Here is a 24,821-nt window from a genome sequence, read left to right as displayed (position 1 = left end):
TCAAATGGAACAACAAACCATCCCATCAACGCTCCCGGTTGATTGATGGATTACTGGACTAGGGGCTGACATGAGTGTACCTGCCTACCTAGGGTAATAACCACAGACCTGGATGAGTTAGAAACCTTATTGTTTTCTGTACTCTTTCTTGTTGGTGGTGGATTTCGGGGGTTGCAAACCACTGATGTAGGTTCTCAGTCATCTGTACAGTCGGGTCGCCCCATTACCAAAAAGAGAACCTTTTTCGATTGCCTCGCAAGTGGACAGTGGCAACCTCAAATTCGATCTCAATTGCAGACCAACAACAATATCTCCGTAAAGATGCAGAGTGTATCTTTTTTGTCGAAACAACCGACCGAAAACATTGTCAGCACACGCACAAGGGACGCCGAATTTCCGGTGATTGAGGCTACCGCTAGGTCGGATCTGCTCAACTTGTTCAGCTCACACTTTTTTTTCGTTTCATTGTCTTTTTTTCTTTTCTTTTGAGTTTGTTTGCCCTTCAACCTTCTCCCGATTTAATCACCAAAAACGGAAATCCTATCTCTTTTGACTCTGGAATTGTCCGGTCTTGGTATACAGACACACGCAAGTTGCCGAAGTTGTCTCGAATGCGAATTAGTTTCCGACTCCCAAGCAATTGAATCGATTATGCTTTTTGCTTGCAAACCCCCCTGATTTGCTCTTGCTAGCCTTTTTGAGTCAGCATCATTTTGATCCGCTCGCAAACAAATTCTCGTTGAAACCCACATTTACACCTTCAGACGGTGAACTCTGCCAGTTTACTGGCGCGGGCACCGTCGCAAATTCCCTGGGCGCTTGAGACCGCCATGACCCGGTAGCTTTTTGGCAATACCCTGTACTTGTACCCGCATGTCTCTGAGTTTTATTGGGGAACAGACGCAGTAATGCCACTTCAGGATGGTTTGGAAACACACAGACAGACGACCGGTCCAAGTACTATTCATTCAAGGACGGGACCCGACAGGGCTGGATGATGGGATGGGTGGGCGCTGGAGAGTCCCTCTTCCGTGATCGTCCCTGTCGTCATTTCCTTGCGTTTATTTTTGGTGGCCCGTGAACATAGGTGTTTGTGTTTTCCGTTGATCTTCTTTTATTTCTACCTTACCCAGGTAGCTTCTTGCCAAGCTGTTTCTTGCATTTGCGGTTTCATACTTCGGCACTTTTTTTTTTTGACAGCATCTAACACTCAGAAGAACAGGTTGGAAAGTCGCTGAGTTGGCCTACCAGCGGGGAAAAGAAGCAAAAAAAAGGAGAGGAAAAAGGAAGAATGCCGAGTGCCCCTTCATTCCACCCAAGATGGGCTTTTGGCATATTGAACCATCACGAAACCATCCACGTACCAGGATCTGTGGTTTTGGTCGCCAAAGATGGCAGCGGCAGCGGCAGCGACTCTCAATCGACAACAGACGTTGAATCCAAGGCTCCAGAAACCCCCGCTACTTCGGTTTCCGAAAGGGCCTTGATTCCCACCACGTCCGCGAAGAAGACGCACCACAACAACATTATCCTTCACCCACAGCCGGAAGATTCACCCAATGACCCCTTGAACTGGCCAGTATGGCGCCGAAACATGGTTCTATTGTCCGTTGGCCTTTTCTGCATGATGGGAGCCGGGCTCACGCCAGTCCTGGCTGCCGGATTCTCGGACATCGCCAGCGATTATCAGATCGACGTTGATCATGTTCCTCTCACCACAGGCCTGTATATGCTTGGAATGGGAATTGGGTCCGTCTTTGTGGCTCCCACAGCGTTGCTGTATGGCAAGCGGCCGGTTTATCTGGGCGGGGCTGCACTTCTCGTCGTTACCTGCGTTTGGTGTGCGTTGTCGCCCACCTTTGAGTCTTTGGTGCTGGCACGGGTCTTTCAAGGCATTGCTGTCAGTCCGATCGAGTGCCTTCCAGGGTCGACCATCAGCGAGACCTTTTTCCTGCACGAGAAAGCATTTCGTCTGGGCATCTACACGCTGCTGCTTATGATTGGCAAGAATTTGTTCCCTTTGGCAAGTGCGGGAATCATGCAGGGTCTGGACTGGCAATGGGTGTTTTGGTAAGTTTGGTGGACTCAACAATTCCTTGTGGTTCCAGAAGACCTGGATCTGGCCTAGCCCTGTCATTCTATAATCTGTGTCTGACATCGTCACCCTTTATAGGATCTCTGCCCTCCTTGCTGCGTTGATCGGCATTTTAATATTCTTTTTTGCCCCTGAAACCTTTTGGGAGCGAAGGGCCGACCTTCACAACTCCATGTATACAGCTGAGCTGCGAAGTCTCCCACGGCGGACCTTTACGCAGGAGCTCCAGCCGTACCACGGTCGACTAATCCAGGACAGCTGGATGCAGGTGGCATGTCGCCCCTTTACACTCTTTTCTTACCCGGCCGTCATATGGTCGGCACTAGTTTACGCGTGCTCAGTTGGGTGGCTCGTCGTCATGTCCGAGTCGGTAGATGTTATCTTCATTGGCGGCGCATACCAGTTCAATCAGCTACAGACCGGACTGGTGTACGTTTCGCCACTGATTGGAGGAATTCTGGGCACAGCTATCGCGGGCAAGATCTCAGATTGGATCGTTCCAAAGGTACGTTTGCCTATTCTCTGTTGATACCTAAAAAATAATGAATCTTGCAACTAACATATGCTTATATCGAAATCAGATGGCAGCACGGAATGGTGGCATGTATGAGCCCGAGTTCCGACTAATCATGATCGTGCCAGCATTCATCACCACTGTCTCCGGTCTGGTCGGCTTCGGCTGGTCGGCGGAATGGCACGAACACTGGATGGTACCAGCCACATTCTTCGGCCTTGTGTCGTTTGGCTGTTCACTAGGTGCCACCACGGCCATCTCGTTCGTCATGGACAGCCATGGTCAATACAGCGTCGAGACGCTTGTGTCGCTGACCTTTTGTAAAAACGTCTTTCACGGGATGATCTTCAGCTTCTTCTTCACCGACTGGCTGCTGCAGGATGGCAGTCGCTGGGTCTTCATGTGGCTGGGTGTCATTCACTCCATTGTAATGCTGAGCGGGATTCTCATGTACATTTTTGGTAAGAGGGGAAGGATGTGGGTGGCCAAGAGGGACCGCGGTGATGGGGTTGTTATTCCCAGGCCCAGGGGGCACAGTTGAGACTTGATTATAATATCTTTTGCGTACACGAAGCAGATGGATGGGTATATACGTTAATAGACACGCGTGCTTTCTCTAATGGAATTTTCCTTTTTCATCGTTAAAGTTACTTGAACCCCCAAGGCTGAGGAAGCACTCGATATACTTTGTCTTACCCGCACTAGTTGTCAATCTATCAGGTTCGTACATGCATAACCACCCACCCACACTCTTCCCACAGGTACTTGCTGACGTAGATGGATGCGTAGGTAGGTAAGCAATTAAACCTATTGGTCGATACTGACATCTTAACTCCTATCTATTATAGAGGTACGTCGTTCTAGTTCACCGCTGGTAAAATCTATTCTCCACATCGTACAACCTGCTGCCTTCATACCAAGCCCCTGGAAATGGCGCTGGCTGCGGTCTGTCACCAGGTCGCCGTCTGACAAAAACATAGTCATGGTTTACGGCTTGGTACAGAAATGCACTGAGAGGTGAGAAGGCAACAGAAGTTAATATTTAGGATCTGTGAAGGATGCGTAAGGTCGAGCTAATCAAAAATTCTGCCGGTCTATAAGCAAGCCCCGGAGAACCTCTCCGGCTGTGATCTGTGACCAATTCTGCACCACGCAAATACACATGCATGGCCCACATGGCTAACAGAGCCTCCATATGCAAAGATGAAGAAACTGCAAGCCAGAGTTGCATGATAGTTTAGGGCTTTGAGGCCTAGCTACTTCCAACCTCATCAAATATCCTTTTCACCATGCAAATCTAAAAAGTCTGGGAGTTTCTCCCAGATAATCACCCGTGGAAGATCATATAAAGACCTCGCCTTTCCCTCCGTAGTTGTCTTTCTTCACCCTCTACTCTCCTACCATATAGGATTCAATCACCAACCTTTTGTCTCTTATCAGAGCAGATTTATTCAAGAAAAAACGATATTCAATATCAAATATATTTCACAATGCGCTACATCCATTACTTCGCCGCCTCACTGGCGATTAGCATCCTTCCGGCCTTTGCTATGCCCACGGCCTCCGCTACCACGGCCTCCCTATCCCGGACAGCTGGTATCACCCGCATCGCCACATCTCGTCCCGGCCTATCGCCCCAGGATCCGAACTTTCCCATTCCAATGCCGGACTTCAATGTACCCGATGAGCCCATCAAGCCAAAGGACCCAACTCCCACCCAGGCGCTACCCATCGAGACAGACTCCGTCACAGTCATTCCAGTGCCGGACTTTAATACATATTACAACCACATCGACCCAATCTTCCCAATCCCCACTCATATGCCGGACGACGATTCAGCCACCGAGGACCAGGAGTACGTAAACAGCCGTCAGCTTCGTCAGCTCGTGCCCGGTCAAATCCCGAGCCCCGAAGAGGAGTTGCTCAACGAGGGCGAGTACTCGCCTCACCTTACTCCGGGCATCGTCATCATGGACGGAAAGCCCACGCCAGTTCCACCTCAAGACCCTGAGACACCCGAAGACCCGGAGACGACAGCTTCTGCCATGTTGCCAGCCACCAACCTTACGAGCCGCGCAGATATCGAATCTACCTTTAAAGGCTACATCGATCGCTGCGACGTCTGCCTCATGCGTGGCGAGGACAAGCTGTGGTGTGTCTGCAGGTCGACCAAGGGGCAGCCCGACACGATCATCAACAAGGTGGAATGCGAAGCCAACCTGAGCAAGAGGCTGGGGAACTCTGATGGTAAACTTGTGGTAGGTTTTATTTTTGTTTATCTTCACCATATCCCTTCATCTTTAATATCGGTTGGTTTGTGAAAGTGCTTCAAGTCAAAGGAGATAATATACTAACTTCCTTACCAGTGGTCATCTCTTGGGTACAGGGACTCTTGCAGGACCTTTGCCCTCCGTAAAGGACGATATTTCTATGCCGAGTGCCCAAACAAGGAAGGCGTATGGAAGGACACCATGATCGATCTCAATGAGCACATTGGGATTTATGATGACGGCCATGAGATGTCGCTGCAATTGGCGTAGGGCATGCATTATTGTCTACTCATCTTACGAGTTTCTTGGATTTTTTATGGGCCATCATTTTTTTGGTATCAGTGACGAGTTCACTTGATTGTTTGGCTGGCAACAGGAGATTAGGGGGTTTTGATAGCCTTTTTTTTGGCTGGATGGAACACAAAGTTTTCGGAGGTATTCACTGTTTACAAGGAGGAGGTTATGGTCCGGTCCAGCCTACCTGCCATAGCTGTCTGGGGCAAGCACGGACCTTGTACTGTAGACATCAAGGTTCCCAAAACCCTTTATATTCACATGCAAATTTGGCACTAGAGAACTTAGAGTTCACGCTAACCCACATTAGCTCGGCGCTAACCAATCTCTGCAGATCACCCGCTCGGAGAAAAGAAGAAGAAAAAGAAAATAAGGGTCCAACTGACACTGAAGGCTTTTATATGCCCCTATTCTCTACATCTGTCAACAAGATTTATTGTCGTAAATAACGTCATTTTTTGGTCTTTTTGGTCTTTTTGCTATCAACTTTATCCGTCACATGACGTATGAGTGATATACATGCTTGTTTACATTCTTCACCTTTTTTTTTCTAGCCTCGATTTGAGCTCAATGCGCCCTTTACAAAAGGTGTGGCCCGTTGGCCTGCCAGCCTGGCCCAGCCACCTGAAATAAATCTTGCACACAGTGCTCAGAAATGATGTATAAAAGCAGCGCCCGCTCCGGCTCCGAAGTTCCTTGCGCCCCTTCCCGTCTCTCTTTCTCTCCTCGGGGCGGGTTGGTGAGAGTTCTCCAACGGGTAGCCGGTGCTAGCAACGCCCTGCCCGCTCTCACTGCCCGTCCTGCCGGCCTCAGTCCCCGGGAAGCCGACGAGCCTCGATCTGGTTGTCGCTAATAACGCCCAAATCATGCGCTCGCCACTTGAAAAAGTCTGGTCCTTTTGAGATCATGTGGACAGAACATATCTTTTTCAACTCAGAGAAATCGCCATGATGACACCAGATACTACCAAACCCAGACCACACGCTCGTTCGCAAAGAAAAAACTCAGGCTATCGTTTAAGGGCTCTCCCACCTCTGGCCGAACTGCTTCAAGACCAAGAAACCGCTTCGAGATTCTTTTCGTCAAAGCCATACCCACTGCCGAAGCATCTCACGCTCATTAAAAATCCTCGAGCCGCCGAGTTTCCCGGCCGCCAAGTCGTCTTCTAGAACGAGAAGGACGCAGCCACTCTCTCTGCTCGAGATGCGCAACAAGACGCAAACAAACAAACAAACATGGCAAAGAAGAAACAACCACAAACCGGCGAGGAAAAAATCTCCCACATCATCAACGATCCGCTCGACAAGAAGATCGACGCCGCGAAAGCCTACCTCATGGTGGCCCGCGAGCAATCCTTCCGCAAGCTACATCAAGAAGATCCCGAGCGCGGCTACTGGCGCTTCGGCTTTGACACTCCGGACTGGTGGCCGCGAGACATGGAGCGCGAGGTGTCGGGGCCGAGAAGATACACACACCAGACGCGGCTCTGCATTCTGCGAGCCAGCGAGAGAACTCCCTTCGCGAGGCGCATGGCCGAGATCACAATCGACGACCTCAAGAACAAGACCGAGTTGGAGGAGGCGTCGCCCAGGCCCAAGACAACTTTTCTGGGTCCGAAAGACCAGCCCATCCCGCGTGGACAAGAAGAAAAGGAGCCGCTGGGCAAGGCTTGCATCAGAGAAGAAGCACTCAAGGACTTTCAACGACGGCTGGATCTTGTCGATGCTGGGGGCCCCGAGCCCGAGTTTTGAAGGATTCGAGATTGAACAACAACTTGGATATATAACAAGAAGATTGCGGATTACAATCCCTCGAAGAAAGAAAATGGGCGCAGAAAACGGACCGGAAAAACATTTGAAACACAGAAAACCCAAAAAAAAAGAAACAACAACAAACAGCAGGACTGTTACACTCGGTACAGCCAATCTTTTTGATATCTCAACGACTCTTGGCGACGATCTATCGGCATTACAACGGTTCTTGGTGGCGGGTTCTTACACTTTTTCAGTGTTGCTTTTCATTTTAGCGTCAGCGATGGTTTTTGTTTTTGGTTTTGGCATAGCGAATTGGAGTTCGTTCGGGTGGGATAGACTTGGCGAAAATGTGATACCCTTTTTGTTTTGGCATGGTGCATTGGAGCTTGATTGGGATTGGACATAATGTTAATTGGAGCCGGAGAACACGGAATTTAATGCAGCGTTTCACAACCACAAATCAATGAAAAAAACCTTGTGACTGAATTAGACTAGTACAACATGTCTAGAGAAACTGTCCTTCTGTGTTGCCAGCTCCCATACTCTTGCTACTTGAGCTTCCGCTTTGGATAGCCCCGACTATGCGATCCATGTACGCCGCACCGCTCCATTTCTGGTGAGTGAGCACGTCGCAGCCAATCTCCTTCTCCTTGCGCTGCACCAGGTTGACGTAAGCCAGCATGCCTTCGTCCTTGAATGCCCTGGCGAGCTCGCATGTCGCAGTGGCGTTGGTATGTACACCAGCCAAGCTCACGAGCTGCAGGACGAATCCCTCCTTGGCGATGTCCCAGATGAACGATTTGAGCGTCTGCTCCGTGAACCCGTGACCCATCCAGTTGAACGACGGGCTCAAGTTATACACCAGAGCCTTCTCGGGATATGCTTCCTTCACTGCGCGTCCGAGCTGTCGGCAGACGGATACAGATGGGTCGCCGGTCTCGACCCAGAGGAGATCAGCATACGGTGCAAAGGCAAGCGCACGTTTGGTGGCGGCACGCATCCCCGAGCGGAAGTGGTAGTACCCCTCTCTCGTACGGGGAACATCCCAATCCCAGTAGACGTCAGGCTTGTCTTCGCCCAGAATATGCTTAGCCAACGCTCGGCGATCCCATATGCTCATGTCACGGTCCTTTGCAACGCCGGCCTCGTACTGCGCTGGGTCAACGTTGTGTTTCTTCATGTGTGAGACTGCTGCTTCATCAAAGGTCACCAGGGGGTGATCGCGCGTAAAGGCAGCCTCGTAGGCGTCAATCTCTGAAGCTGATGCGCCGCGAGCCTCCATGTTCTGCAAAGTTCCCGCCAGCGGTGCCACTGAAGGGTCTGTCACTCCGAGGATAAACTCGTGATCGCGGGCATCGATGTTGTTGCTGATCAACCGACCGGACTCTGAATCCGTGCGGGCAATGACAAGGTTCTCGGTCCCCATGATATCCCACTGCATACGCGCAGCCGTCAGGCGGTTGATGTGCTCACCCGTCGACACGAGGACCTTCCCGGCAAGATGGCCGCACTTCTTGCCTCCGTGCATCTGATCCTCAAAGTGAACGGCTGCGGCGCCTGCTTCGGCAAACAGTTTGGCAAGCTTGGTGACAGCTGTCAGGCCACCATGACCCGTGTCGCCGTCCGCGATTATGGGGCGCAGGTAGTCGGTGTATGGGGTGGATGAGCGTTCTTGCGCAGACATCTTTCGTCGTGCGTCCCAGTGTTTTCGGTCATGCATGGATTGAGCCTTTGCAAGGCGCTGTACTTGATTCGGCACCGTGTTGTACGGATAGTCGCCAAAGTCTGGAGACACCTCGTTCGTGCTGGTCAAAACGCTGGAGCATGCCCAACCGGAAACATAGAGCACCTCTTGATGGGCAGCCTGCTGCGTCATCTGGATTGGGTCAATGGCACCCAGAGTATGGATGGGTTTGCCCTCGGCCTTGCGCTCTTGTATCAAGTTCCATAATTTCCTTGCCATTGTCGAGCTCGGATATGACTGCTGCTGCGAGCCTCGGGCAGATACAACATCGGCCGCCGTGTACGGCCTGGTGATACCAGCATACCTGGGCGTTGCCCACCAGGCTTCGACGTCGCGTATCTGTTGCTCATAGAGAGCATCTTCGGCGGCGCCGGCCTTTTTGGCTTCAGGAAGGAGATGGAAAGAGTCGGAAGGAAGGGCGGTGGTCAAAGGCGGGTTAACTGGAGGGAGGGAAGTGCTCATTGGTGGAGGCATGGCCCTGCGAGGTGTCGTCGAGAGCGTTCGTCCGCAACGACAGAATGAGGCTGGTCGGGATGGTGCAGCTGATGTCCGGCGAAGGACCCGGGTCGGTATCGTGCGCAACATACTGCAATGAACTGAAGTTTGTTTCGTTCAAAAGACTTGGTTGTCGCGGGATCACGAGCGGCCAGCACGAAGCATCAAGTAATTAGCAAAGAAAGACTAGCTTTCTACTACAAGGTTACTCGGAGGGGGCAAGGGATGACGTCGGGGCCGATCGGTGTTAGCTTTTGTCAGAGGTCAATTTTTGGTTGCCTGACTAATGCGATAGTTTCCGTCCGCAATTGGGTGCGATTAAAATTTATCGAGTTTAGCGGGTGAAATATGGCAATCGCCTAGCAGTACGTGGTAGCATTCGCAGAGCAGAATGTACGTGGTAAGCTCAAGCAAGGTGGTCCGAGTCAAAATACAGTAATAGACAGGGTCCTGACTTTCTGTGAACCGTTCACGCAGCAATTGACAAAGCCGAGGTCAAGAACTTGTTCCCCGCAACATGTTTGCTTGTCAAACGAGGAACCTGGTGAGTGGAGCTTCTAAGGCAATCGCGGAGTGATGCTACGGTGCGGGGAACTGCCGAGTTGGGGTTGTTAAACAGTCCGTGCTGAGATTTATCGGGTGTTGATTGGTCAATAATGACCCCCATGGGAGCCCCGTTCGACCGCAGCCCACTTGTACGTCGCGGCTTCCCTCGGCTGAACTCTCCTCAGTACGTGCTAGCTTACCACCTTGCGCTTTCTCTACCGGTGCAAGGTTGAGTGAGGGGGAACTTGTGAAATCATGCATGGGCATGCAACCAGGTCAAATTCCAGTGCCAGCAGCCTGGCTGTTGGCCCGAGTAACCCCTCGGGTGAGACAATGAGCTAGCTACCATAGGTACCTACCTAAGGTCCTACCTTACCTACCTTACCTTAGCTCTCAGCTTGAAATCTTGACTTCTCCGATTCCTGACCTACTTTTTGTTACTTTTCTTCTCCTCTCCACATTCTATCTGCAACCATACGTTCTGGTGATAACATCAAACTGTACCACTTTACTTGCTATCTACCTATTTTTGATAGCTCCGCACTCCCAAAACAGACCTCAACCCAACCATGAGCCTTAGGACAACGTCGAGGGCGTTGGGGGCCTTCCGGGTAAGCCGTCAGCCACAGAGGACCGGTGATAGCTGGATCTCAGGATTGTAAAATTCCACGTGCATAATCGTTAACTTGACCACAGCCTCTTGCTACCCGCTCGGCATGCACTTCCAACTTGCGATCTACCAGAAACTACTCGGCTAGCTCGGAGCCAGACCTGAAGACCACATTGAAGAGTGTGATTCCGGCCAAGCGCGAGCTCCTCAAGAAGGTCAAGGCCCATGGTTCCAAGGTCATCGGCGAAGTCAAGGTCGAGAACACCATTGGAGGCATGCGTGGTCTCAAGGCCATGGTATGGGAGGGATCTGTTCTTGACGCCGATGAGGGTATCCGTTTCCACGGCCGCACAATCAAGGACTGCCAGCGTGAGCTTCCCAAGGGCAAGACAGGCACTGAAATGTTGCCCGAGGCTATGTTCTGGCTGCTTCTCACTGGTCAGGTGCCCAGCACCAACCAGGTCCGCGTTCTGTCTCGTCAACTTGCTGAGCAGGCCCAACTGCCGGCATTCGTCAACAAGATGTTAGATGACTTTCCCCGCGACCTGCATCCCATGACGCAGTTTGCCATTGCAGTTTCCGCCCTCAACCACACATCCAAATTTGCCAAGGCGTATGCCGAGGGCCTGAATAAGGCCGATTACTGGGAGCCTACCTTTGACGATAGCATTAGCTTGCTGGCCAAGCTGCCCACTATCGCAGCCAAGATCTACCATAACTCGTACAAGGGCGGTGGTGCTCTGCCTGCCGAGGTTGACCTGGGGCAGGACTGGTCATACAACTTTGCTGCCATGCTGGGCAAAGGCGGCAAGGAAAACGAGAACTTCCAAGATCTGCTGAGGTTGTACCTCGCTCTTCATGGTGACCACGAGGGAGGCAACGTTTCAGCCCACACCACACATCTTGTGGGCAGCGCTCTTAGCGATCCTTTCCTCAGTTACAGTGCCGGTCTTCAGGGTCTGGCAGGACCTCTCCATGGGTAAGTGTTGGGTGTTGAAGGGATAAAAGTAAACAGGGACGATGGCTGACCTATTTTTTTAGTCTTGCTGCCCAAGAAGTTCTCCGCTGGATCATCCAGATGAAGGAGGCTATCCCTGCCACATACTCGGAGAAGGACGTAACCGACTACCTCTGGTCAACGCTTAACTCTGGTCGCGTAGTACCCGGGTATGGTCACGCTGTGCTCCGCAAGCCTGACCCGCGATTCCAGGCCCTTATGGACTACGCTGCGTCGCGTCCCGAGATCGCCAAGGATCCCGTATTCCAGCTCGTCCAGCTCAACAGCCAGGTTGCTCCCGAGGTCCTCAAGAAACACGGCAAGACCAAGAACCCGTACCCCAACGTTGACTCGAGCTCCGGTGTGCTCTTCCACCACTATGGCTTCCACGAAACACTGTACTACACCGCCACTTTCGGTGTGAGCCGTGGTCTTGGACCACTTGCCCAGCTGATTTGGGACCGGGCTCTGGGTCTACCAATCGAGAGGCCCAAGAGCATCAACTTGGAGGGAATCCTCAAGCTTGTCGGTGACAAGAGCTAGAGGCTTGATCATAATACTGATTCATCATAGCTTTTCCCGCTTTTCAGGAAAAGCGATTTTTCTCCTCGTAAAAAGTCAGCTTTGTGTTGAAGATGTGTCACTTCTAGCGTTCTCCCATAGACTTGTCAACAAGTTTGTTCCAACAAATCGTTCTGCTCCATTGGTACTACTGATTCCCTTGCGTCCACAACATACTGCCTCGAACTGCCCCTGACATTCTTTCTTTGTCGACTTCTATCACGAGACCCATCATGTCGATTGTTGAGGCGAACAGCGACATCGGCCTTGATTTCTTGAGCGAGATTAATTTAGGACCGCCCTGCAAATCAGAACCACGGATATTACTGGGTATAATGATATCTTCCCGGGCATACCGTATCACCTTCATGTTTCTATTCTTATCTCTTCTTTGCGTTTAATTTAGCCGATAGAGGACCGGCCTGCATCCAAGGTCACGGGAAACCAGCATAGGGAATCGTCTACCCTCGCATCGCCACCCGCTCGACGGCCGAACAATCTGGGCATCTCGCATGAACGGGCCCATAGGATCTCGTGTAAAAACTCTAGATCCAAACTCATTTCTGGCAGTCCCAAGTGGCAAGGGGTATCTCCTCGGTCCAAAGAAAGTCCGTATCGCTACCATGAAATCAATGCTGACGGCCTCTCAACAGACCTAGGTTGAGTTTCGGCCGGACAGGTCACGCCGCCTGTAGCGCAATATCGTTCTCAAAATATCAAACGTGATGGTATCGGCTCCGCCTGTTTCGACTGTCCCCTCGCATGTTTACAGTAGTGACGAACAAGCAAGATCGACAGGAGTCTATCAATCAACACCAGAGGCAGGTCGTCTTTCACATCCCGTGGGCTGTGATGACTGAACATTGTGGTATGGCGAGATGTACCCCAGATTTGCCTTGCTCAGGTACACTTACTTTCCAGTAACGTTTATGATGCCAGTCAATCGGAAAAAGATGCAGCGGGAACATTTTTACTCGGACCCTTGATGCTGAAGGGTGCAAAGTGGCGGAGCGAATTGCGTTGCAGCTCTTGGGCGACTATAAAAAGATTTAACCTCGTGCTCGCAGTTTTGGACCAGTCTGGCCTGCGCCGGAACAGGGCTTGAAGCTGTACTAACATGTCGAGGCCAATATGGGACAATACACGGATATTGCCAAGCCCTGATCAATTCCATGGTAGTAAGACAAACGTGTGGCTAGGCCGAGGGCATAACAGGTGCTTTTCTCCCGCCTAATATGAATTTCATTTATCCTGCTTTTCACCCGCAAATTTGCAGCTCCATAACCTCACCACGAGCTAGCTAGATTAAATAAATGGACCTGGAATTCTGTATGAAGAAGATTTGTACGCAAGGGGCGGGTGGACATGGGAGAGCAGGAATTGTACTGGCGCGATTTCAACTCCGAGGCTGAACAACGACAACACCGAAGCTACCAAAGCAATATACAGCTCAATATCGACAACATGACCAAACTCTGGTCGCGTAAGCAAACAACTCAGCATTTTCCCTGCAACTAATTCGCCTACTTCCGACTGTAACTTAGCTGGAACCATGAACCCCCTCTTTCCGTTCGCTGGCGTCGACATATTGCGATCCAGCCTTTGTGATCTCCCGAACCCCTGTCTGCCAACCTTCACCCGGCGATATGGGGTTCCAGGGCGGTGATATTGGGTTCTGAGTCGTATCATCCACGGGCATGATCTCTTGTTGGCCCGGTTCTGGTCCCTGCAGGCCAATACAGGGTATCACTGATGGTGAGATTCGGGGCATCTCAAGCTGCATGCCTCGATCGGATATGAATATAAATACAGTGCACCTCTGCTGTCTTGTTGTCAATCATTTCCTTAGAAATCAGCCTCTCGAGCCCAACATCCTCAGCAACGACATCTCCAGCGCAAGCAACGTCCTTGATCAAGCTTAAATTCAACTCCAAATCTTTCAATCAAAATGCGTTTCTTCGCTTTCCTCCTTCCCGCCCTGACTGCCGCCTCCCCCTTGATCCCTACTCAGGAGTTAAAGGATGGCCCTGACCCCAAGGAAATCCAGATCGTCAATGCGAGCTTCTCTGGCAACGGCTGCCCCCAGGGAACTGTGGTGACCAGTATCTCGCCTGACAAGACGGTTAGTCTATCTCTCAGGGAACATGTGCATTCCGGCAAAAGAAACGTCCAAGCTTGCAAGTGACTAACATAGCCTACTTCTCTAAAATCCAGATAATCACCTTTGGTTTCGATCGCTTCCAGACTTATATTGGCCCCGGCTTCAACCCAACTGAGCGGACCAAGAACTGCCAGCTTCACCTGAACCTCAAGTACCCGGGTGGATTCCAGTTCTCCGTTGTCGAGAGCACCTATCACGGCTATGCACAGCTCGACGAGGGCGTCACCGGCACCTTCTACTCGACCTACTACTTCTCGCAGGATGCTCCATCCACCACCACGACGCAGACTTCCATCACGGGTGGAGGCATCTGGGCCCAGGGACAGGTCTACACCAAGACCGACCAGGTCCCAACCACCTCGGTCGTCTACTCGCCCTGCGGCGCCAACGGGATCCTCAACATCAACAACCGCATCAGCCTCACCAGCACCAAGTCAACCGCCATCGGCATCATCTCGGACGACGACGCCACCGTCGCCTTTACCCAGCAGCTCAACCTCCAGTGGCAGACCTGCAGGAAGTAAACTCGAGCCGAAACCGCTTGATGCTCGAGGTGCTCGATCTTACTTCTCAATTATTCTGTGAAGGAAGGAAGCTTGACCCGGACCGACAGCGGTGGTGAGTGTTGCACGGGGGTATTGTGGTGCGCGTTGCAGTGTGGTGAAAAGGCTACGTGCCCCTTGTGTTGGGAGAATATTTTTCTATCTTCTTCTGTTCATTTCCCATATCTTTTGTCGTGATTCACTTCTTGTGTTTATCGTTTTTTGCATCTCGATGTCGACATCTCATATCTGCATAAGTCAATCAAGCCAAAAGATTATAAGCCGTCTCCTGTTCACTTGCTGTTTACTCCGTACGAGAACCGAAAGACAGTATTTCGAGCTATGATCTGCCTGCCGGTACCTTGATATATCGGCCACGGAGCTTTGCTATGTCCATGATAACTGTGCTATATGTATATGGCATATACTCACTCGCACGGCCATCCACAGCACGTGCTAGGCACATGGGGCTCTGGGGGTACCAAGGTAAACATTTCTTGCTCTTTATTCTTCCCCTCGCTTAAGAATTCAAAAACACCTTTCCATTCCTCAAGAGCCATCACTCTTTTTTATTGTTACGTTTGTCCGGTAGCTGTGAGCGTCTTATGAAGCCGCTTCCTCAGGCCCCCTATCCTATTTAGCAATTCACCCTTGCAGGGGCTGTCTCATGCCTATCCAACGACTTGATTCATACTATAGCAGTTCCTCTAGCTCCGACAATATTCTCGCCATCGCCTCCAGTCAGTCGGCTTTCTCTATATTTTGCCAGACCTAGACATCACGTCTCGATCGTCCCTACCTTTACATCATATTTTCTCAGACGTCCAAGCATTACCAAAATCTACTCCAATTTCCCCTTTCCAGATATCCGTTTTGCCAGCCCTTTTCTTCGAGTCTAAAATTCAATGGTGTTCCAGGTGTAGGTGACATTCTGAGTATGTGAGAAATCATTCGGCAAGTAAATATACGCCCAGATGGAAATAGAGTTCACCCTGCTGCCTTGTACTCTGGATCTCAGACTATATCTTACAAGAGTGAAATCAGAGTATGCAGGTGATGAGTTTGGGAAACAAAGATGGAGAGATAGAGAGATCAGTCGCAGGTTATAAAATCCGGAAGGCCGCGTTTCTATATCACTTTTTCTATCCCAATGTTCTGGACGTCTCGGAATGCCATCCGTGCAGAGTAAGAATTCGGATTGGCCCGCGTTACAGCTCCAGAAACTGTATACGGATGGCACGAAACCGTGTTCAAAACATTATCAGCTTACCTGCACTCTTAGCTTAAAACTATTTCTGGACCCTAAACCAAGCCCAGACCTAACAGACTTCGTTTGTCTGAACCCCAAGAAAGCAAGAGGGGGGTATCGACAACAGGAGTACTATTCATACACAGGTGATTCCAGGGGTACTTATGCATATGAGATGAGAGAGAAACGAAAACTATGAGGATAATGAGGATAATATTAAAGTTACGAAGGATGCAAGTATGTATGGGTTCGAGATATCTAGAGCGGTCAACCGCGCAGCCCCTTACTTGGATGTAGATGCAAAGGAGGGCGGGCAAACAGCTCTATTCAACGTATTTCTCCCCTGTGCACCAATATAGGGGCTATGATATGATATTTTATACTAAGGGACGAGTGATGCGATTGGTCGACCACCAACATTGGATCCCTCTGGATTATGATGATTATGATGAAGATGATCCTTGAGGTGAGGAGCAGGTGTATTGTAAGTATGCATCCGTTATAAGGATATCTGCAGGTCTAACAAACAATGCTAACTTATTTATACTGGCTTGCATAACTACCTACCTAATTCAGTTAGCTACTGGCAGCGCGAGATCCAATATTTGACCTCTGATTACCACGTCGTTGTCGGCAGTCCCGGCCCGGGGAGTGGAGCCGGTGTGACGGTTGCCTGATGCTGCCCTGCAGTGCATTACACTCACTTGCCTTTTGGTCAATAGGTGGTTACCTGCATGACTTTGGACCAATCTGGACTGGCCGGACTACATGATTCCCTTCAAGGCAAAGAGCGAACAGCAAGCAACGCAGCTACCCGTTTTTGTTTCACTTCGACACCCCCCAACGCTACAACTTCCGTTTACGTGTGGATACTGAAAAGAGAAGTAATGCTAGACTAGCAGTCTAGCACCTCACCTACCAGTTACAACAACTAACCTAACAACACATTTGATTGGCTGCTAGCCATTTAATTGCTTGAGAAAGACAAGAATCGATGCCAGGTTGGATTCGGTGCAGCCGGCTTACCAGACCTTACATGACTTTCACATTCAATAGCCACCATCTAGGCCACCCGGGAACACATACATATTTCCATCCTGGCATATCATCAGCAGTGCTCAATTAAAAAAAAAAAAAAAAAAAAAAAAAAAAGTATGTCGTTGCCCGAGTAGACGGCAATTTGCCCGAGCCTATTGACTGCTCAGACCATGATTTCACAAGCGTTTGGAAGCTCCTGAAGCGCAAGAATGATGGGAGATTGCATCCCTCTTGTGGTTACTTACCTTACCTCTTACCCCCACCACTCCAACTTTGCCAACCTAAAAGGCATCCTTGACATCACTTCATCACCTTGAGCAGATCACTGTCTCTCCTTACCGGCAGTCTAGTCCCTCAAGTTTCATGCATACATCCGAATGCAACCATGTGCTATCAGCTCTTTCTCACCCTGAACTTCACGGATCGGCAAACACAAATTGACACACATAAATCAGGCACCCATCGGCGGTGAAAGCCCCTGGAGCCAGGTTAGCAGCCAACTTTGTAAAAAAGAATTTGTTTCGACATCGATTTCCTACATTCCCATCCTTTCCAGCTCAATCCCTGAACTGCACATTGTTCTCTCCTCAATCCCAAATCTCGAAGTAATGAGCTCAGTACTTCCTGGTACCACATCAAGCAAATACATATAAGTACCCTGGGATATGCTTCATAGCTCATTTATCTCTCTGGACAACCCAACACAAAACCATTGCACGCACCTCGGGGTTCTCTCAATATTTTTACAATACCATTTACATAATGCCTGCTCCCGAGCAGAAACCCATCCTGTGTTGATCTCTTCTGTGGAGGAAACCAAAGAAGGTGACTTCTCCTCTTTGCCTCGGGATTCTGCAGGGTAGCACAACAGTATTAATCCTCTTCCGGTTTGATCCCATTGGACAAGGACACTGAAAGACCATTAAGAACCCCCACCCTCTCAGATAGATGATGTGTGCGACTGAGATCAAAAGCAGCCACCGAATCGGGTCTTCTGCATAAGGCTCGGATGTTGATGGCGACCGGCCGGCCTTGTAGTCACTGGTCAAAATCAGGGCCGGGATACATGTACCGGCACAAGATGTCCGCATTGGTAATGGTGTCAATAAAAGGCATAGCCCGCACCTTTACGATGCGTGTGAGCCCAAATCGGCAGGCAAAAGTGATCAGAAAACACAGAAGGCTGCATTGCGACTGGCTGAGGGGAATAACCGAGAGATGCGATTTGGCAAGCCTATTTTTTTTCTATTGGGTCATGCAGCGGCTAGTAACCAATGATTTTGCACTTGATACAGGCAGGTTCCCGTTGAGATTCGGGGTGGAAGCCGTTTTGGGGGCTTTGTTGGGCCGTTCTGGTTCTGATACATCTAATATCAACTGGTTCACTCTATGTGGAATTTGGTTCAGGATCCAATAAGAGTTGGCGGCCTACTTCAGCCGTTCAAGACTCGTTCTCCTGCTCACCGCTCACCGTCGGTGCTCGTGTTATAAACGGGGATATCTCCCGCGGGATGTTTGCCAGTTTCCTACTCTGCAGGCTGCAAATTTTCATTGCGTTCCATTTCTTCCCAAAGCAACAATTTTGAACTGTTTAGTTACCTCCGTCTGAATCTTCTTTACCAATATCTTTGACATTTCCACCAAACTTTCTTTTTTTTCTTTTTTTTCTTCAGCTTTACCTTCCCCGCGTGTCCCTGGCCACACACCTGCCGTCTACAAGACACGTACTGCAGCTCTTCAGCTTGACATGGTATTTCTTTTAGGTCTCCAAGGAAGCCGGTTCCACTCGTTATATCCCTTTCAAGTCTGGGAGTCTGTCTCCTCTCAATCTCTAATTTCCATCCAACAAGAAAATATCACCTTGCCAGCATAGCCCTCTAAGTCGAGCGAGAGGTCTCGAGGACTTATGGACCAAATTTCTAGCACCTTTTCAAAGCTATAAAATCCTGATTCTTCGCTTTCTCTCACATCACTGCACTCGTTTCCACAAGACCCTTTCGGCCGTGTCGCCTACCCATCGCTCCGCCATGAGGCTCCTATTCTTACCACACCAGACCGGATCATGACAGAGCGTCCATGCCGATGCGGACGCTACTGCCGGCAGCGGCAGGGTTTCTCTCACACTCAAACTACCTTACTCAAGCTGGGAATAGAAAGATTCAGCTGGTATATCTCAGCCTTGGGCATTGCGAGTCATGGTTAAATCTCGAGGGCTCTAAACGGGATGAGTTGCTGGCAGAAGCAACGTAAGACAACCCTTTTATCTATTTTCTAGCCCCTTGTTCAAGCCAGAACCCCCTTGGACTGCAAAGACTGAGATCATATCCTTACTGACGAGTGTGTATTGCAGAGCTACGTTCTTATCTGTTAAGTCATCTCTGCATAGCCGGTCAAAAGAAGAAAAAGAAAGAGAAAAGAAAGTCTTCTGATTTCCGGCGTCTGGATTTGGCTTTGCATCATTCTGACTCTAAACCCCACTTCTTTTTCTCTTCAACCCATTCCAAGTTATAATAGGCATCTTCTCTGAGTGGCATTATACCAATGTCATGCTTCACGACTTTTTATGATTTATCTTGCGTCAGCGGGCCTGATGTGATTTATTTTCTATTTTCCTTTTTTTTCCTGTCAGAACTTGGATGAAGAACAAAACAGCAACAAGCTCATGGCGTTGCGCGCCCTAGACGATCCCAGTGGCCGGCGCGTCTAGGGCGAGTTATCTGTATATGTTTTCGCCGGTCGAGGCTATGGCCTTTTCTTCTTGGACACCTCAACGTGTACATACAAAACCTTCTGTATATGTAGATCGCGGAATGTGATCCCCCCGTACATAAAAAGTCCTCGATGTGCTTTTTTTCGCATTCATAAAAGCTTGTGTTTTCTCTTTAGTTCACCGCTGAAACATGTCTCTATTCGTGAGATTTTGGCTATTCGTTGCAGTGTTTATGACCAGTGTCAAACATGTCATCGGAACCTAGTCTAGATCCGGGACAGGCAAATGATCCTCCAGCCTGACCTTGAGTCCCAGCTTCTTCAGGGCCTCAACCGCCTTCTCGTCACGAAGCTTGGACGTCTCCTCCTCGGTCACCAGTACAAAGTCGCGGCGCAGCAGCCATGTGCCCTCGGGCACGCCGTACTCGCTCGAAGTTGCAGCGTCGACCTTGTCCAGGTCGATGGTCAGGCTCGACTTGACTCCAAAGACGGCGTCTGTCTTTTCGTAGGGGTCACCGCGGAGGTAGAGCGCACTTGGTTTTTTGTTTCGGGTGTTAGTGACGTGTGTTGCATCTTCTCACGTGGGCCATATTTCTGGTCTAACCTCAGGGATAGGGAGGTGACGGATCCAGTAGAGAAAGAAAGAAGAAAAAAAAAAACCTACGTGATCAGCTTCTCCCACCCCTCCTTCTCAAACATAAAATGCACATGCGCCGGCCGCCAGCAGTGCCTGCCCAGCTTCTCCAAAAGCTTCCCGACGGGCCCATCGCTAGGGATCGGGTAGCTGACGGGCTTGAGCCCACGGAACCAGAAGCGGCCCTGGTCGTCCGAGACCATGACGCAGCGCTCGCTGGGGCCTTCCCTGTCGCGGTGCTGGACGTCGTAGTGGCCACCCGAGTCGGTCTCCCAGATGTCGATCTTGACGCCGGCCAGGGGGTTCCCGTCGCGGTCCTTGACGGTGCAGACGGCCAGCATGGGCTCCCCCTCGGGGTCCGACGTCATGCTGGCGCCGTTGGCCAGCGTCGGGGCGTCGTGGGTGTGGAACGGACCCAGGACGGAACCCTCGGTGCAGCCCGGAGGGGTCGGGTGGTTGAGGTTGTCGACCAGCAGCGACAGGCCCAGCACGTCCGACAGCAGGATGAACTCGTTGCGCTTGTCGTCCGAGATCTGGCCCGTCGCGATCAGAAAGTTGATGGCCGTCATCCACTCCTCCGTCGACAGCCGCGTCTCCCGTGCAAAGTCGTGCAGGTGCGTCACCAGCCGCTCCATGACGTACCGGAGCCGGGCCGATGGCGCCTGCGAGTTTATGACGTTTGTGTTTTGCGTGATGTTGTCGATAGTGAGGTCGAGGAGCTCGGGCGTCGAGGTCGGCGCTGCTCCCCGCCCTTCTGAAGTTGATTGTGATGCCATTGTGGGTGGGTTTGTATATTATTGGTGATTTGTATCTTCAAATTGGTTTTGTTCTTTTGGGTTGGTGCGAGAAAAAAAAAGAAAAAAAAAAAAGTTTATATGTAGATGGAAATTATGTCGTCCAATATAAGGTAATTGCTTCGACTTTTGGCCAAAACCCCAAGAATGGCTCTTTTTGGGCAACCTGCTCTTTGAGGAAAGAGAAGGACTAAGAATGAATATATCTTAACCCACGCTAACCGGCGTCTAGTAGTAGCGAATACATGTCACATTAATTAAGCTGACCCATAACGCTAGGTTGTTTATGTAATTCTCAGTAATCCTCAGTAATCACCCAAGCCATACATATTTAGCTTTGGACTGGGCTCAACAAGCTCAGACTACGGGTTATATTTGTACCCGAGTCGGAAGAATGTATTAAATCAATTATAGAAACAGGTTTTGCCCTCGAATATCCACAGCTTGGTATCGACTGAATATATCAGAAGCAGTCTGTCCTTCAGTGAGTTATTCATGGCATCTAACTAAACGCCTACTATAAGCACTTAATAGACACTTGACATGTTCTTAGGTACAGAGGGGGGTAGCAGACGGCATGTAGCGGACCGGCCCACGTTTAGTGCGGGGTATTTCATCCAAGAAACAGCCTCAAGTCTCAAGTACCGTGTCGAGTTGCCATGTAGGCTTGCTTTGCTCTCCACAATTGTTCGTTTTCTCCAGCTGTGCTTGGAAATTGCTTCCTTGTAATTTGTCCTCTATCATCAGCTGTGAGCTGTCATCTGCGGACCAACCAGCATTGCAACATCAGGGGTCTGGTCGCACTTGTTCTAGTCGGCTGAGATGCAGTGACTGGCGCGACCCCTCGAGCAAGAATGGATGCCTTGAAAGGAAGTCTGAACTTAATCAGCCGCCTTTGGTAATTTGTAGGTAATGGAAGGTACCTTAGATCTTCAGCCTACTATGTACTATGATAGAGTCCCACACCGCAAGCAGCTGATGCAGCCCCGGCTCATCAGCGCGGGTCCGACGTCTTTGATTGGTGTGGCATCACTGTATTGCACAAGCACGCAGTAATGTCCTTGGGTAAATGCCTTGTCATTGCTCGTTCACGAACCTTTTAACACCCCCTACCTTGAGCAGAATGCCCTTGAAGATGTAATCTCTTGTGAAGTCGTCCCCTCAGGACTTTAACCATGCATGGCTTTCTCGATGATATCAACTAGACGATCCGAGAAAAACATGTCGAGGATCTCGTCCTTTGAGGAGAGCACGACATCTTCATATTACCTTCGAGCTATTGTAACTTTCAGTGGCAGTTCCCGACTATTTGGATGATATGGAAGAACTCATCGATCGATCCACTTACGAGCTGGTCTCGGATGGCTGCTTTGTGCCGGTTCAGAGTTGGGGGCTGGGTTGTGCAGTGGCAGCCCAGGACTGACCGCAACTTGATCGGTTCCTGGCGCGGTGGGATGCTAGATGCGAATCGGCATCTCGTTCAAAAAGAGAACTTGCCGATACTGGCTCACGTCCTTGTGCTCCGCCGTCCGGATGTCGGGCCCCTGTGGTACCAGGTCGTGGCATGCGGATAGCAGACAGGGGCTTTTCGAGGCATCATTCATGTTCCGGGAGACCCTTATGGTCATATAATATTGCGTCCGATGCCGCAGGTGCGAAATTGACCGAGTCTAAATAGTCTTTTATGACTTTCCAGACCCTGGATCGAATGTCAAGCATGCACAGGTTCTGCGTCAAGCCGCCTAGGGTCTATTACGACAAATGCAGCCCTACTGGTCCTGAGATTTCTGAGCGACCCTCCTACCTGGCCACCGTCCGGCAATGTCCATGTCTGAATCGGAGATGGCAGTGTCAGCCAGAAAAAACAACATATCCTGACAGGTCTCTATCGCAGTGGTAGACTTCAGTAGCGGCGAGGAAGACGAGCTAATTACGTCTTGACTGCAGAACTACAGTCTCTATATGGCGACAGGCGCTTGCCGATGACAAGTTCACGGAGACGCGCGATGATCGTCAAAGGGTGCCGACAGATATACGGGCACCTCCGGCGGAGATCGCCACCATTGCGAGGTGGGCGTAAGAGCAGGCAAAGTTTTGGCGTCAATATCAAGCCAGGCTTAAGGAAGATGGCTAAAAAAGAGTGCGTGTTGAGCTGTCAGATATTCCACGTTGGAGGAGCAAAGAAGAAGGGAAGCAAGCTGTCAGTAGAGCTAGGGTCAGATGTTGATACGAGGGAGCCGAGAGGCCGGTGTCTGAATCCTGCGCCTTGAGCTAAAAGGGGAGATACAATGGGCGGTTGGACGTGAAAAACATTTCTTGATGCTGAATGCGGCAGGCAATGCTTGAATCTAGCTAGGGTATTGGGGTGTTCAACCATAGAATGACGGGAACTTGTTGTGTTAGCTTCCAATGTTATCAGGTACCTCAGTTGCCCAGGTACGTTGTTTGCTTCGAAAGTTGCTGATCAACACCAGCACGTGAATTATCACATCATGTGACAATCACATCCACAAAATTCACAAAAATCAGGCTGTCCCACTTCAACTTCCCAAACCCCACAATTCGCAAACTCGATTTCCAACTTGCCCTACTAAAGCACAGACCACAGACTCACGTGCACCACAGAACCACTGTGGGAGCAAGGGCTCAATTGTTGCAACCCTTGGGAATTTCTCGCCATCAAGACGACAACGACAATCGACAAATATCGCCCCTCCAGCCGCCCAACAAGGTTTGTAAGAGAGGTATGTCATTGATCCAAACTTGATTGTTGCTTGAATACTCACGAATTCAAACCAACTAACTTTTCGACCAGAAATACCGGCAAAATGAGTACGTCGCCGCCCACAGACCTTTACCTACTCCCCCGCCGAACGATGCCACTCGAAGGCACCCCGATACGACCGCAAACAGCTTACTGACGATTTGTGATTGAACGCGAACAGCGAAGGGTACCTCCAGCTTCGGAAAGCGCCACAACAAGTCGCACACTCTGTGCCGTCGTTGCGGTCAGTACCCCACCAGCGAATTTTTGTCATGAATGGGAACTTGGGCGACCCGAGGATATGTGTTGATCGGCTTCGAATGGCTGGAGCGCGTGTCTCTTGTGTTTGGGATCTGAGGAGGAATTTTGGTCGTCCAAGAATGGTACCGTTGATGAAATACCGTCGGAACTGAGGCTGATGAAAACCACTTGGATACTACAGGTCGCCGCTCCCTCCACGTCCAGAAGCACACCTGCGCTTCGTGCGGATACCCTGCTGCTAAGACCCGGAAGTGTACGTTTCTTCCCATCCGCATCAGGCGTATCCAACTCCGACCACTGCATGGCATGGAGGATCACAGCTGCGAAGCTACTAGGAGTCAAGGCTGACAGGAAACCACAGACAACTGGAGCGAGAAGGCCAAGCGGAGAAAGACCACCGGTACCGGCCGCATGCGATACCTCAGCACCGTCACCCGCAAGTTCAAGAACGACTTCCAGACCGGCACCCCCAAGGGCTCGCGCGGCATCAACAACGTCACGGCATAAACGGTTTCTTTCTTCTCGGGCATTGTTTTGAGGGAAGGGATGGCAATGGAGTTGTGTTTTAGTTTTTGAGGGGGGGAAAAACCTTTACAAAAAAAGATCTATTTTCTTCTCTCGACTCTCAACCGCACAAAACGGCGCGTCACGATGACCAGCAACACGGAACGGACAAAGGGGGGATTGAATTTTTGGGTCGTCTGGTATTCTGCCCCACGGACAAAAGAAGAGCCGTGAGGGCAACGGACTTTTATGACATATCGCATTTGTTTGTGGTGGTCGAGACAG

At 50.4% G+C, this 24,821-nt stretch overlaps 8 protein-coding genes across 8 annotated transcripts; 6 read left to right on the top strand and 2 right to left on the bottom strand.

Moving 5' to 3' along the window:
- The first annotated feature begins 27 nt into the window (after positions 1–27).
- On the top strand, positions 28–3,217 carry PgNI_10814 (uncharacterized protein). Its single transcript, XM_031130788.1, has 4 exons — positions 28–186; positions 1,218–2,070; positions 2,174–2,600; positions 2,677–3,217. Exons 2-4 carry the CDS (start codon positions 1,292–1,294, stop codon positions 3,148–3,150), a joined length of 1,680 nt encoding a protein of 559 aa, XP_030979559.1. The 5' UTR covers positions 28–186; positions 1,218–1,291; the 3' UTR covers positions 3,151–3,217.
- An 882-nt stretch (positions 3,218–4,099) lies between these two features.
- Positions 4,100–5,389, top strand: PgNI_10813 (uncharacterized protein; the record flags this gene model as incomplete). Its single annotated transcript, XM_031130787.1, has 2 exons — positions 4,100–4,867; positions 4,976–5,389. 2 exons carry the CDS (start codon positions 4,100–4,102, stop codon positions 5,147–5,149), a joined length of 942 nt encoding a protein of 313 aa, XP_030979977.1. The 3' UTR covers positions 5,150–5,389.
- Positions 5,390–6,408: 1,019 nt separating this feature from the next.
- PgNI_10812 (uncharacterized protein) lies at positions 6,409–6,924 on the top strand (the record flags this gene model as incomplete). The annotated part of the gene is made up of 1 exon (XM_031130786.1): positions 6,409–6,924. One exon carries the CDS (start codon positions 6,409–6,411, stop codon positions 6,922–6,924), a length of 516 nt encoding a protein of 171 aa, XP_030979916.1.
- A 508-nt stretch (positions 6,925–7,432) lies between these two features.
- Positions 7,433–9,145, bottom strand: PgNI_10811 (uncharacterized protein; the record flags this gene model as incomplete). Its single annotated transcript, XM_031130785.1, has 1 exon — positions 7,433–9,145. The coding sequence occupies one exon, from the start codon at positions 9,143–9,145 to the stop codon at positions 7,433–7,435; it is 1,713 nt and encodes a 570-aa protein (XP_030979975.1).
- An 872-nt stretch (positions 9,146–10,017) lies between these two features.
- On the top strand, positions 10,018–12,440 carry PgNI_10810 (uncharacterized protein). The gene is made up of 3 exons (XM_031130784.1): positions 10,018–10,323; positions 10,409–11,301; positions 11,364–12,440. The coding sequence occupies exons 1-3, from the start codon at positions 10,282–10,284 to the stop codon at positions 11,860–11,862; spliced, it is 1,434 nt and encodes a 477-aa protein (XP_030979976.1). The 5' UTR covers positions 10,018–10,281; the 3' UTR covers positions 11,863–12,440.
- Positions 12,441–13,583: 1,143 nt separating this feature from the next.
- Positions 13,584–14,868, top strand: PgNI_10809 (uncharacterized protein). The gene is made up of 2 exons (XM_031130783.1): positions 13,584–14,002; positions 14,095–14,868. The coding sequence occupies exons 1-2, from the start codon at positions 13,829–13,831 to the stop codon at positions 14,563–14,565; spliced, it is 645 nt and encodes a 214-aa protein (XP_030979473.1). The 5' UTR covers positions 13,584–13,828; the 3' UTR covers positions 14,566–14,868.
- A 4,615-nt stretch (positions 14,869–19,483) lies between these two features.
- Positions 19,484–20,989, bottom strand: PgNI_10808 (uncharacterized protein; the record flags this gene model as incomplete). The annotated part of the gene is made up of 2 exons (XM_031130782.1): positions 19,484–20,112; positions 20,244–20,989. The coding sequence occupies 2 exons, from the start codon at positions 20,987–20,989 to the stop codon at positions 19,842–19,844; spliced, it is 1,017 nt and encodes a 338-aa protein (XP_030979472.1). The 3' UTR covers positions 19,484–19,841.
- A 2,831-nt stretch (positions 20,990–23,820) lies between these two features.
- On the top strand, positions 23,821–24,539 carry PgNI_10807 (uncharacterized protein; the record flags this gene model as incomplete). The annotated part of the gene is made up of 3 exons (XM_031130781.1): positions 23,821–23,839; positions 23,953–24,285; positions 24,384–24,539. Exons 2-3 carry the CDS (start codon positions 24,190–24,192, stop codon positions 24,537–24,539), a joined length of 252 nt encoding a protein of 83 aa, XP_030979465.1. The 5' UTR covers positions 23,821–23,839; positions 23,953–24,189.
- Positions 24,540–24,821: the final 282 nt, after the last annotated feature.

The sequence above is a fragment of the Pyricularia grisea genome, chromosome VII, assembly GCF_004355905.1.
Source record: "Pyricularia grisea strain NI907 chromosome VII, whole genome shotgun sequence".
Lineage (NCBI taxonomy): Eukaryota > Fungi > Ascomycota > Sordariomycetes > Magnaporthales > Pyriculariaceae > Pyricularia > Pyricularia grisea.
Note: the sequence above shows the minus strand (reverse complement) of the source record. Positions and strands in the feature narration are given on the sequence as shown.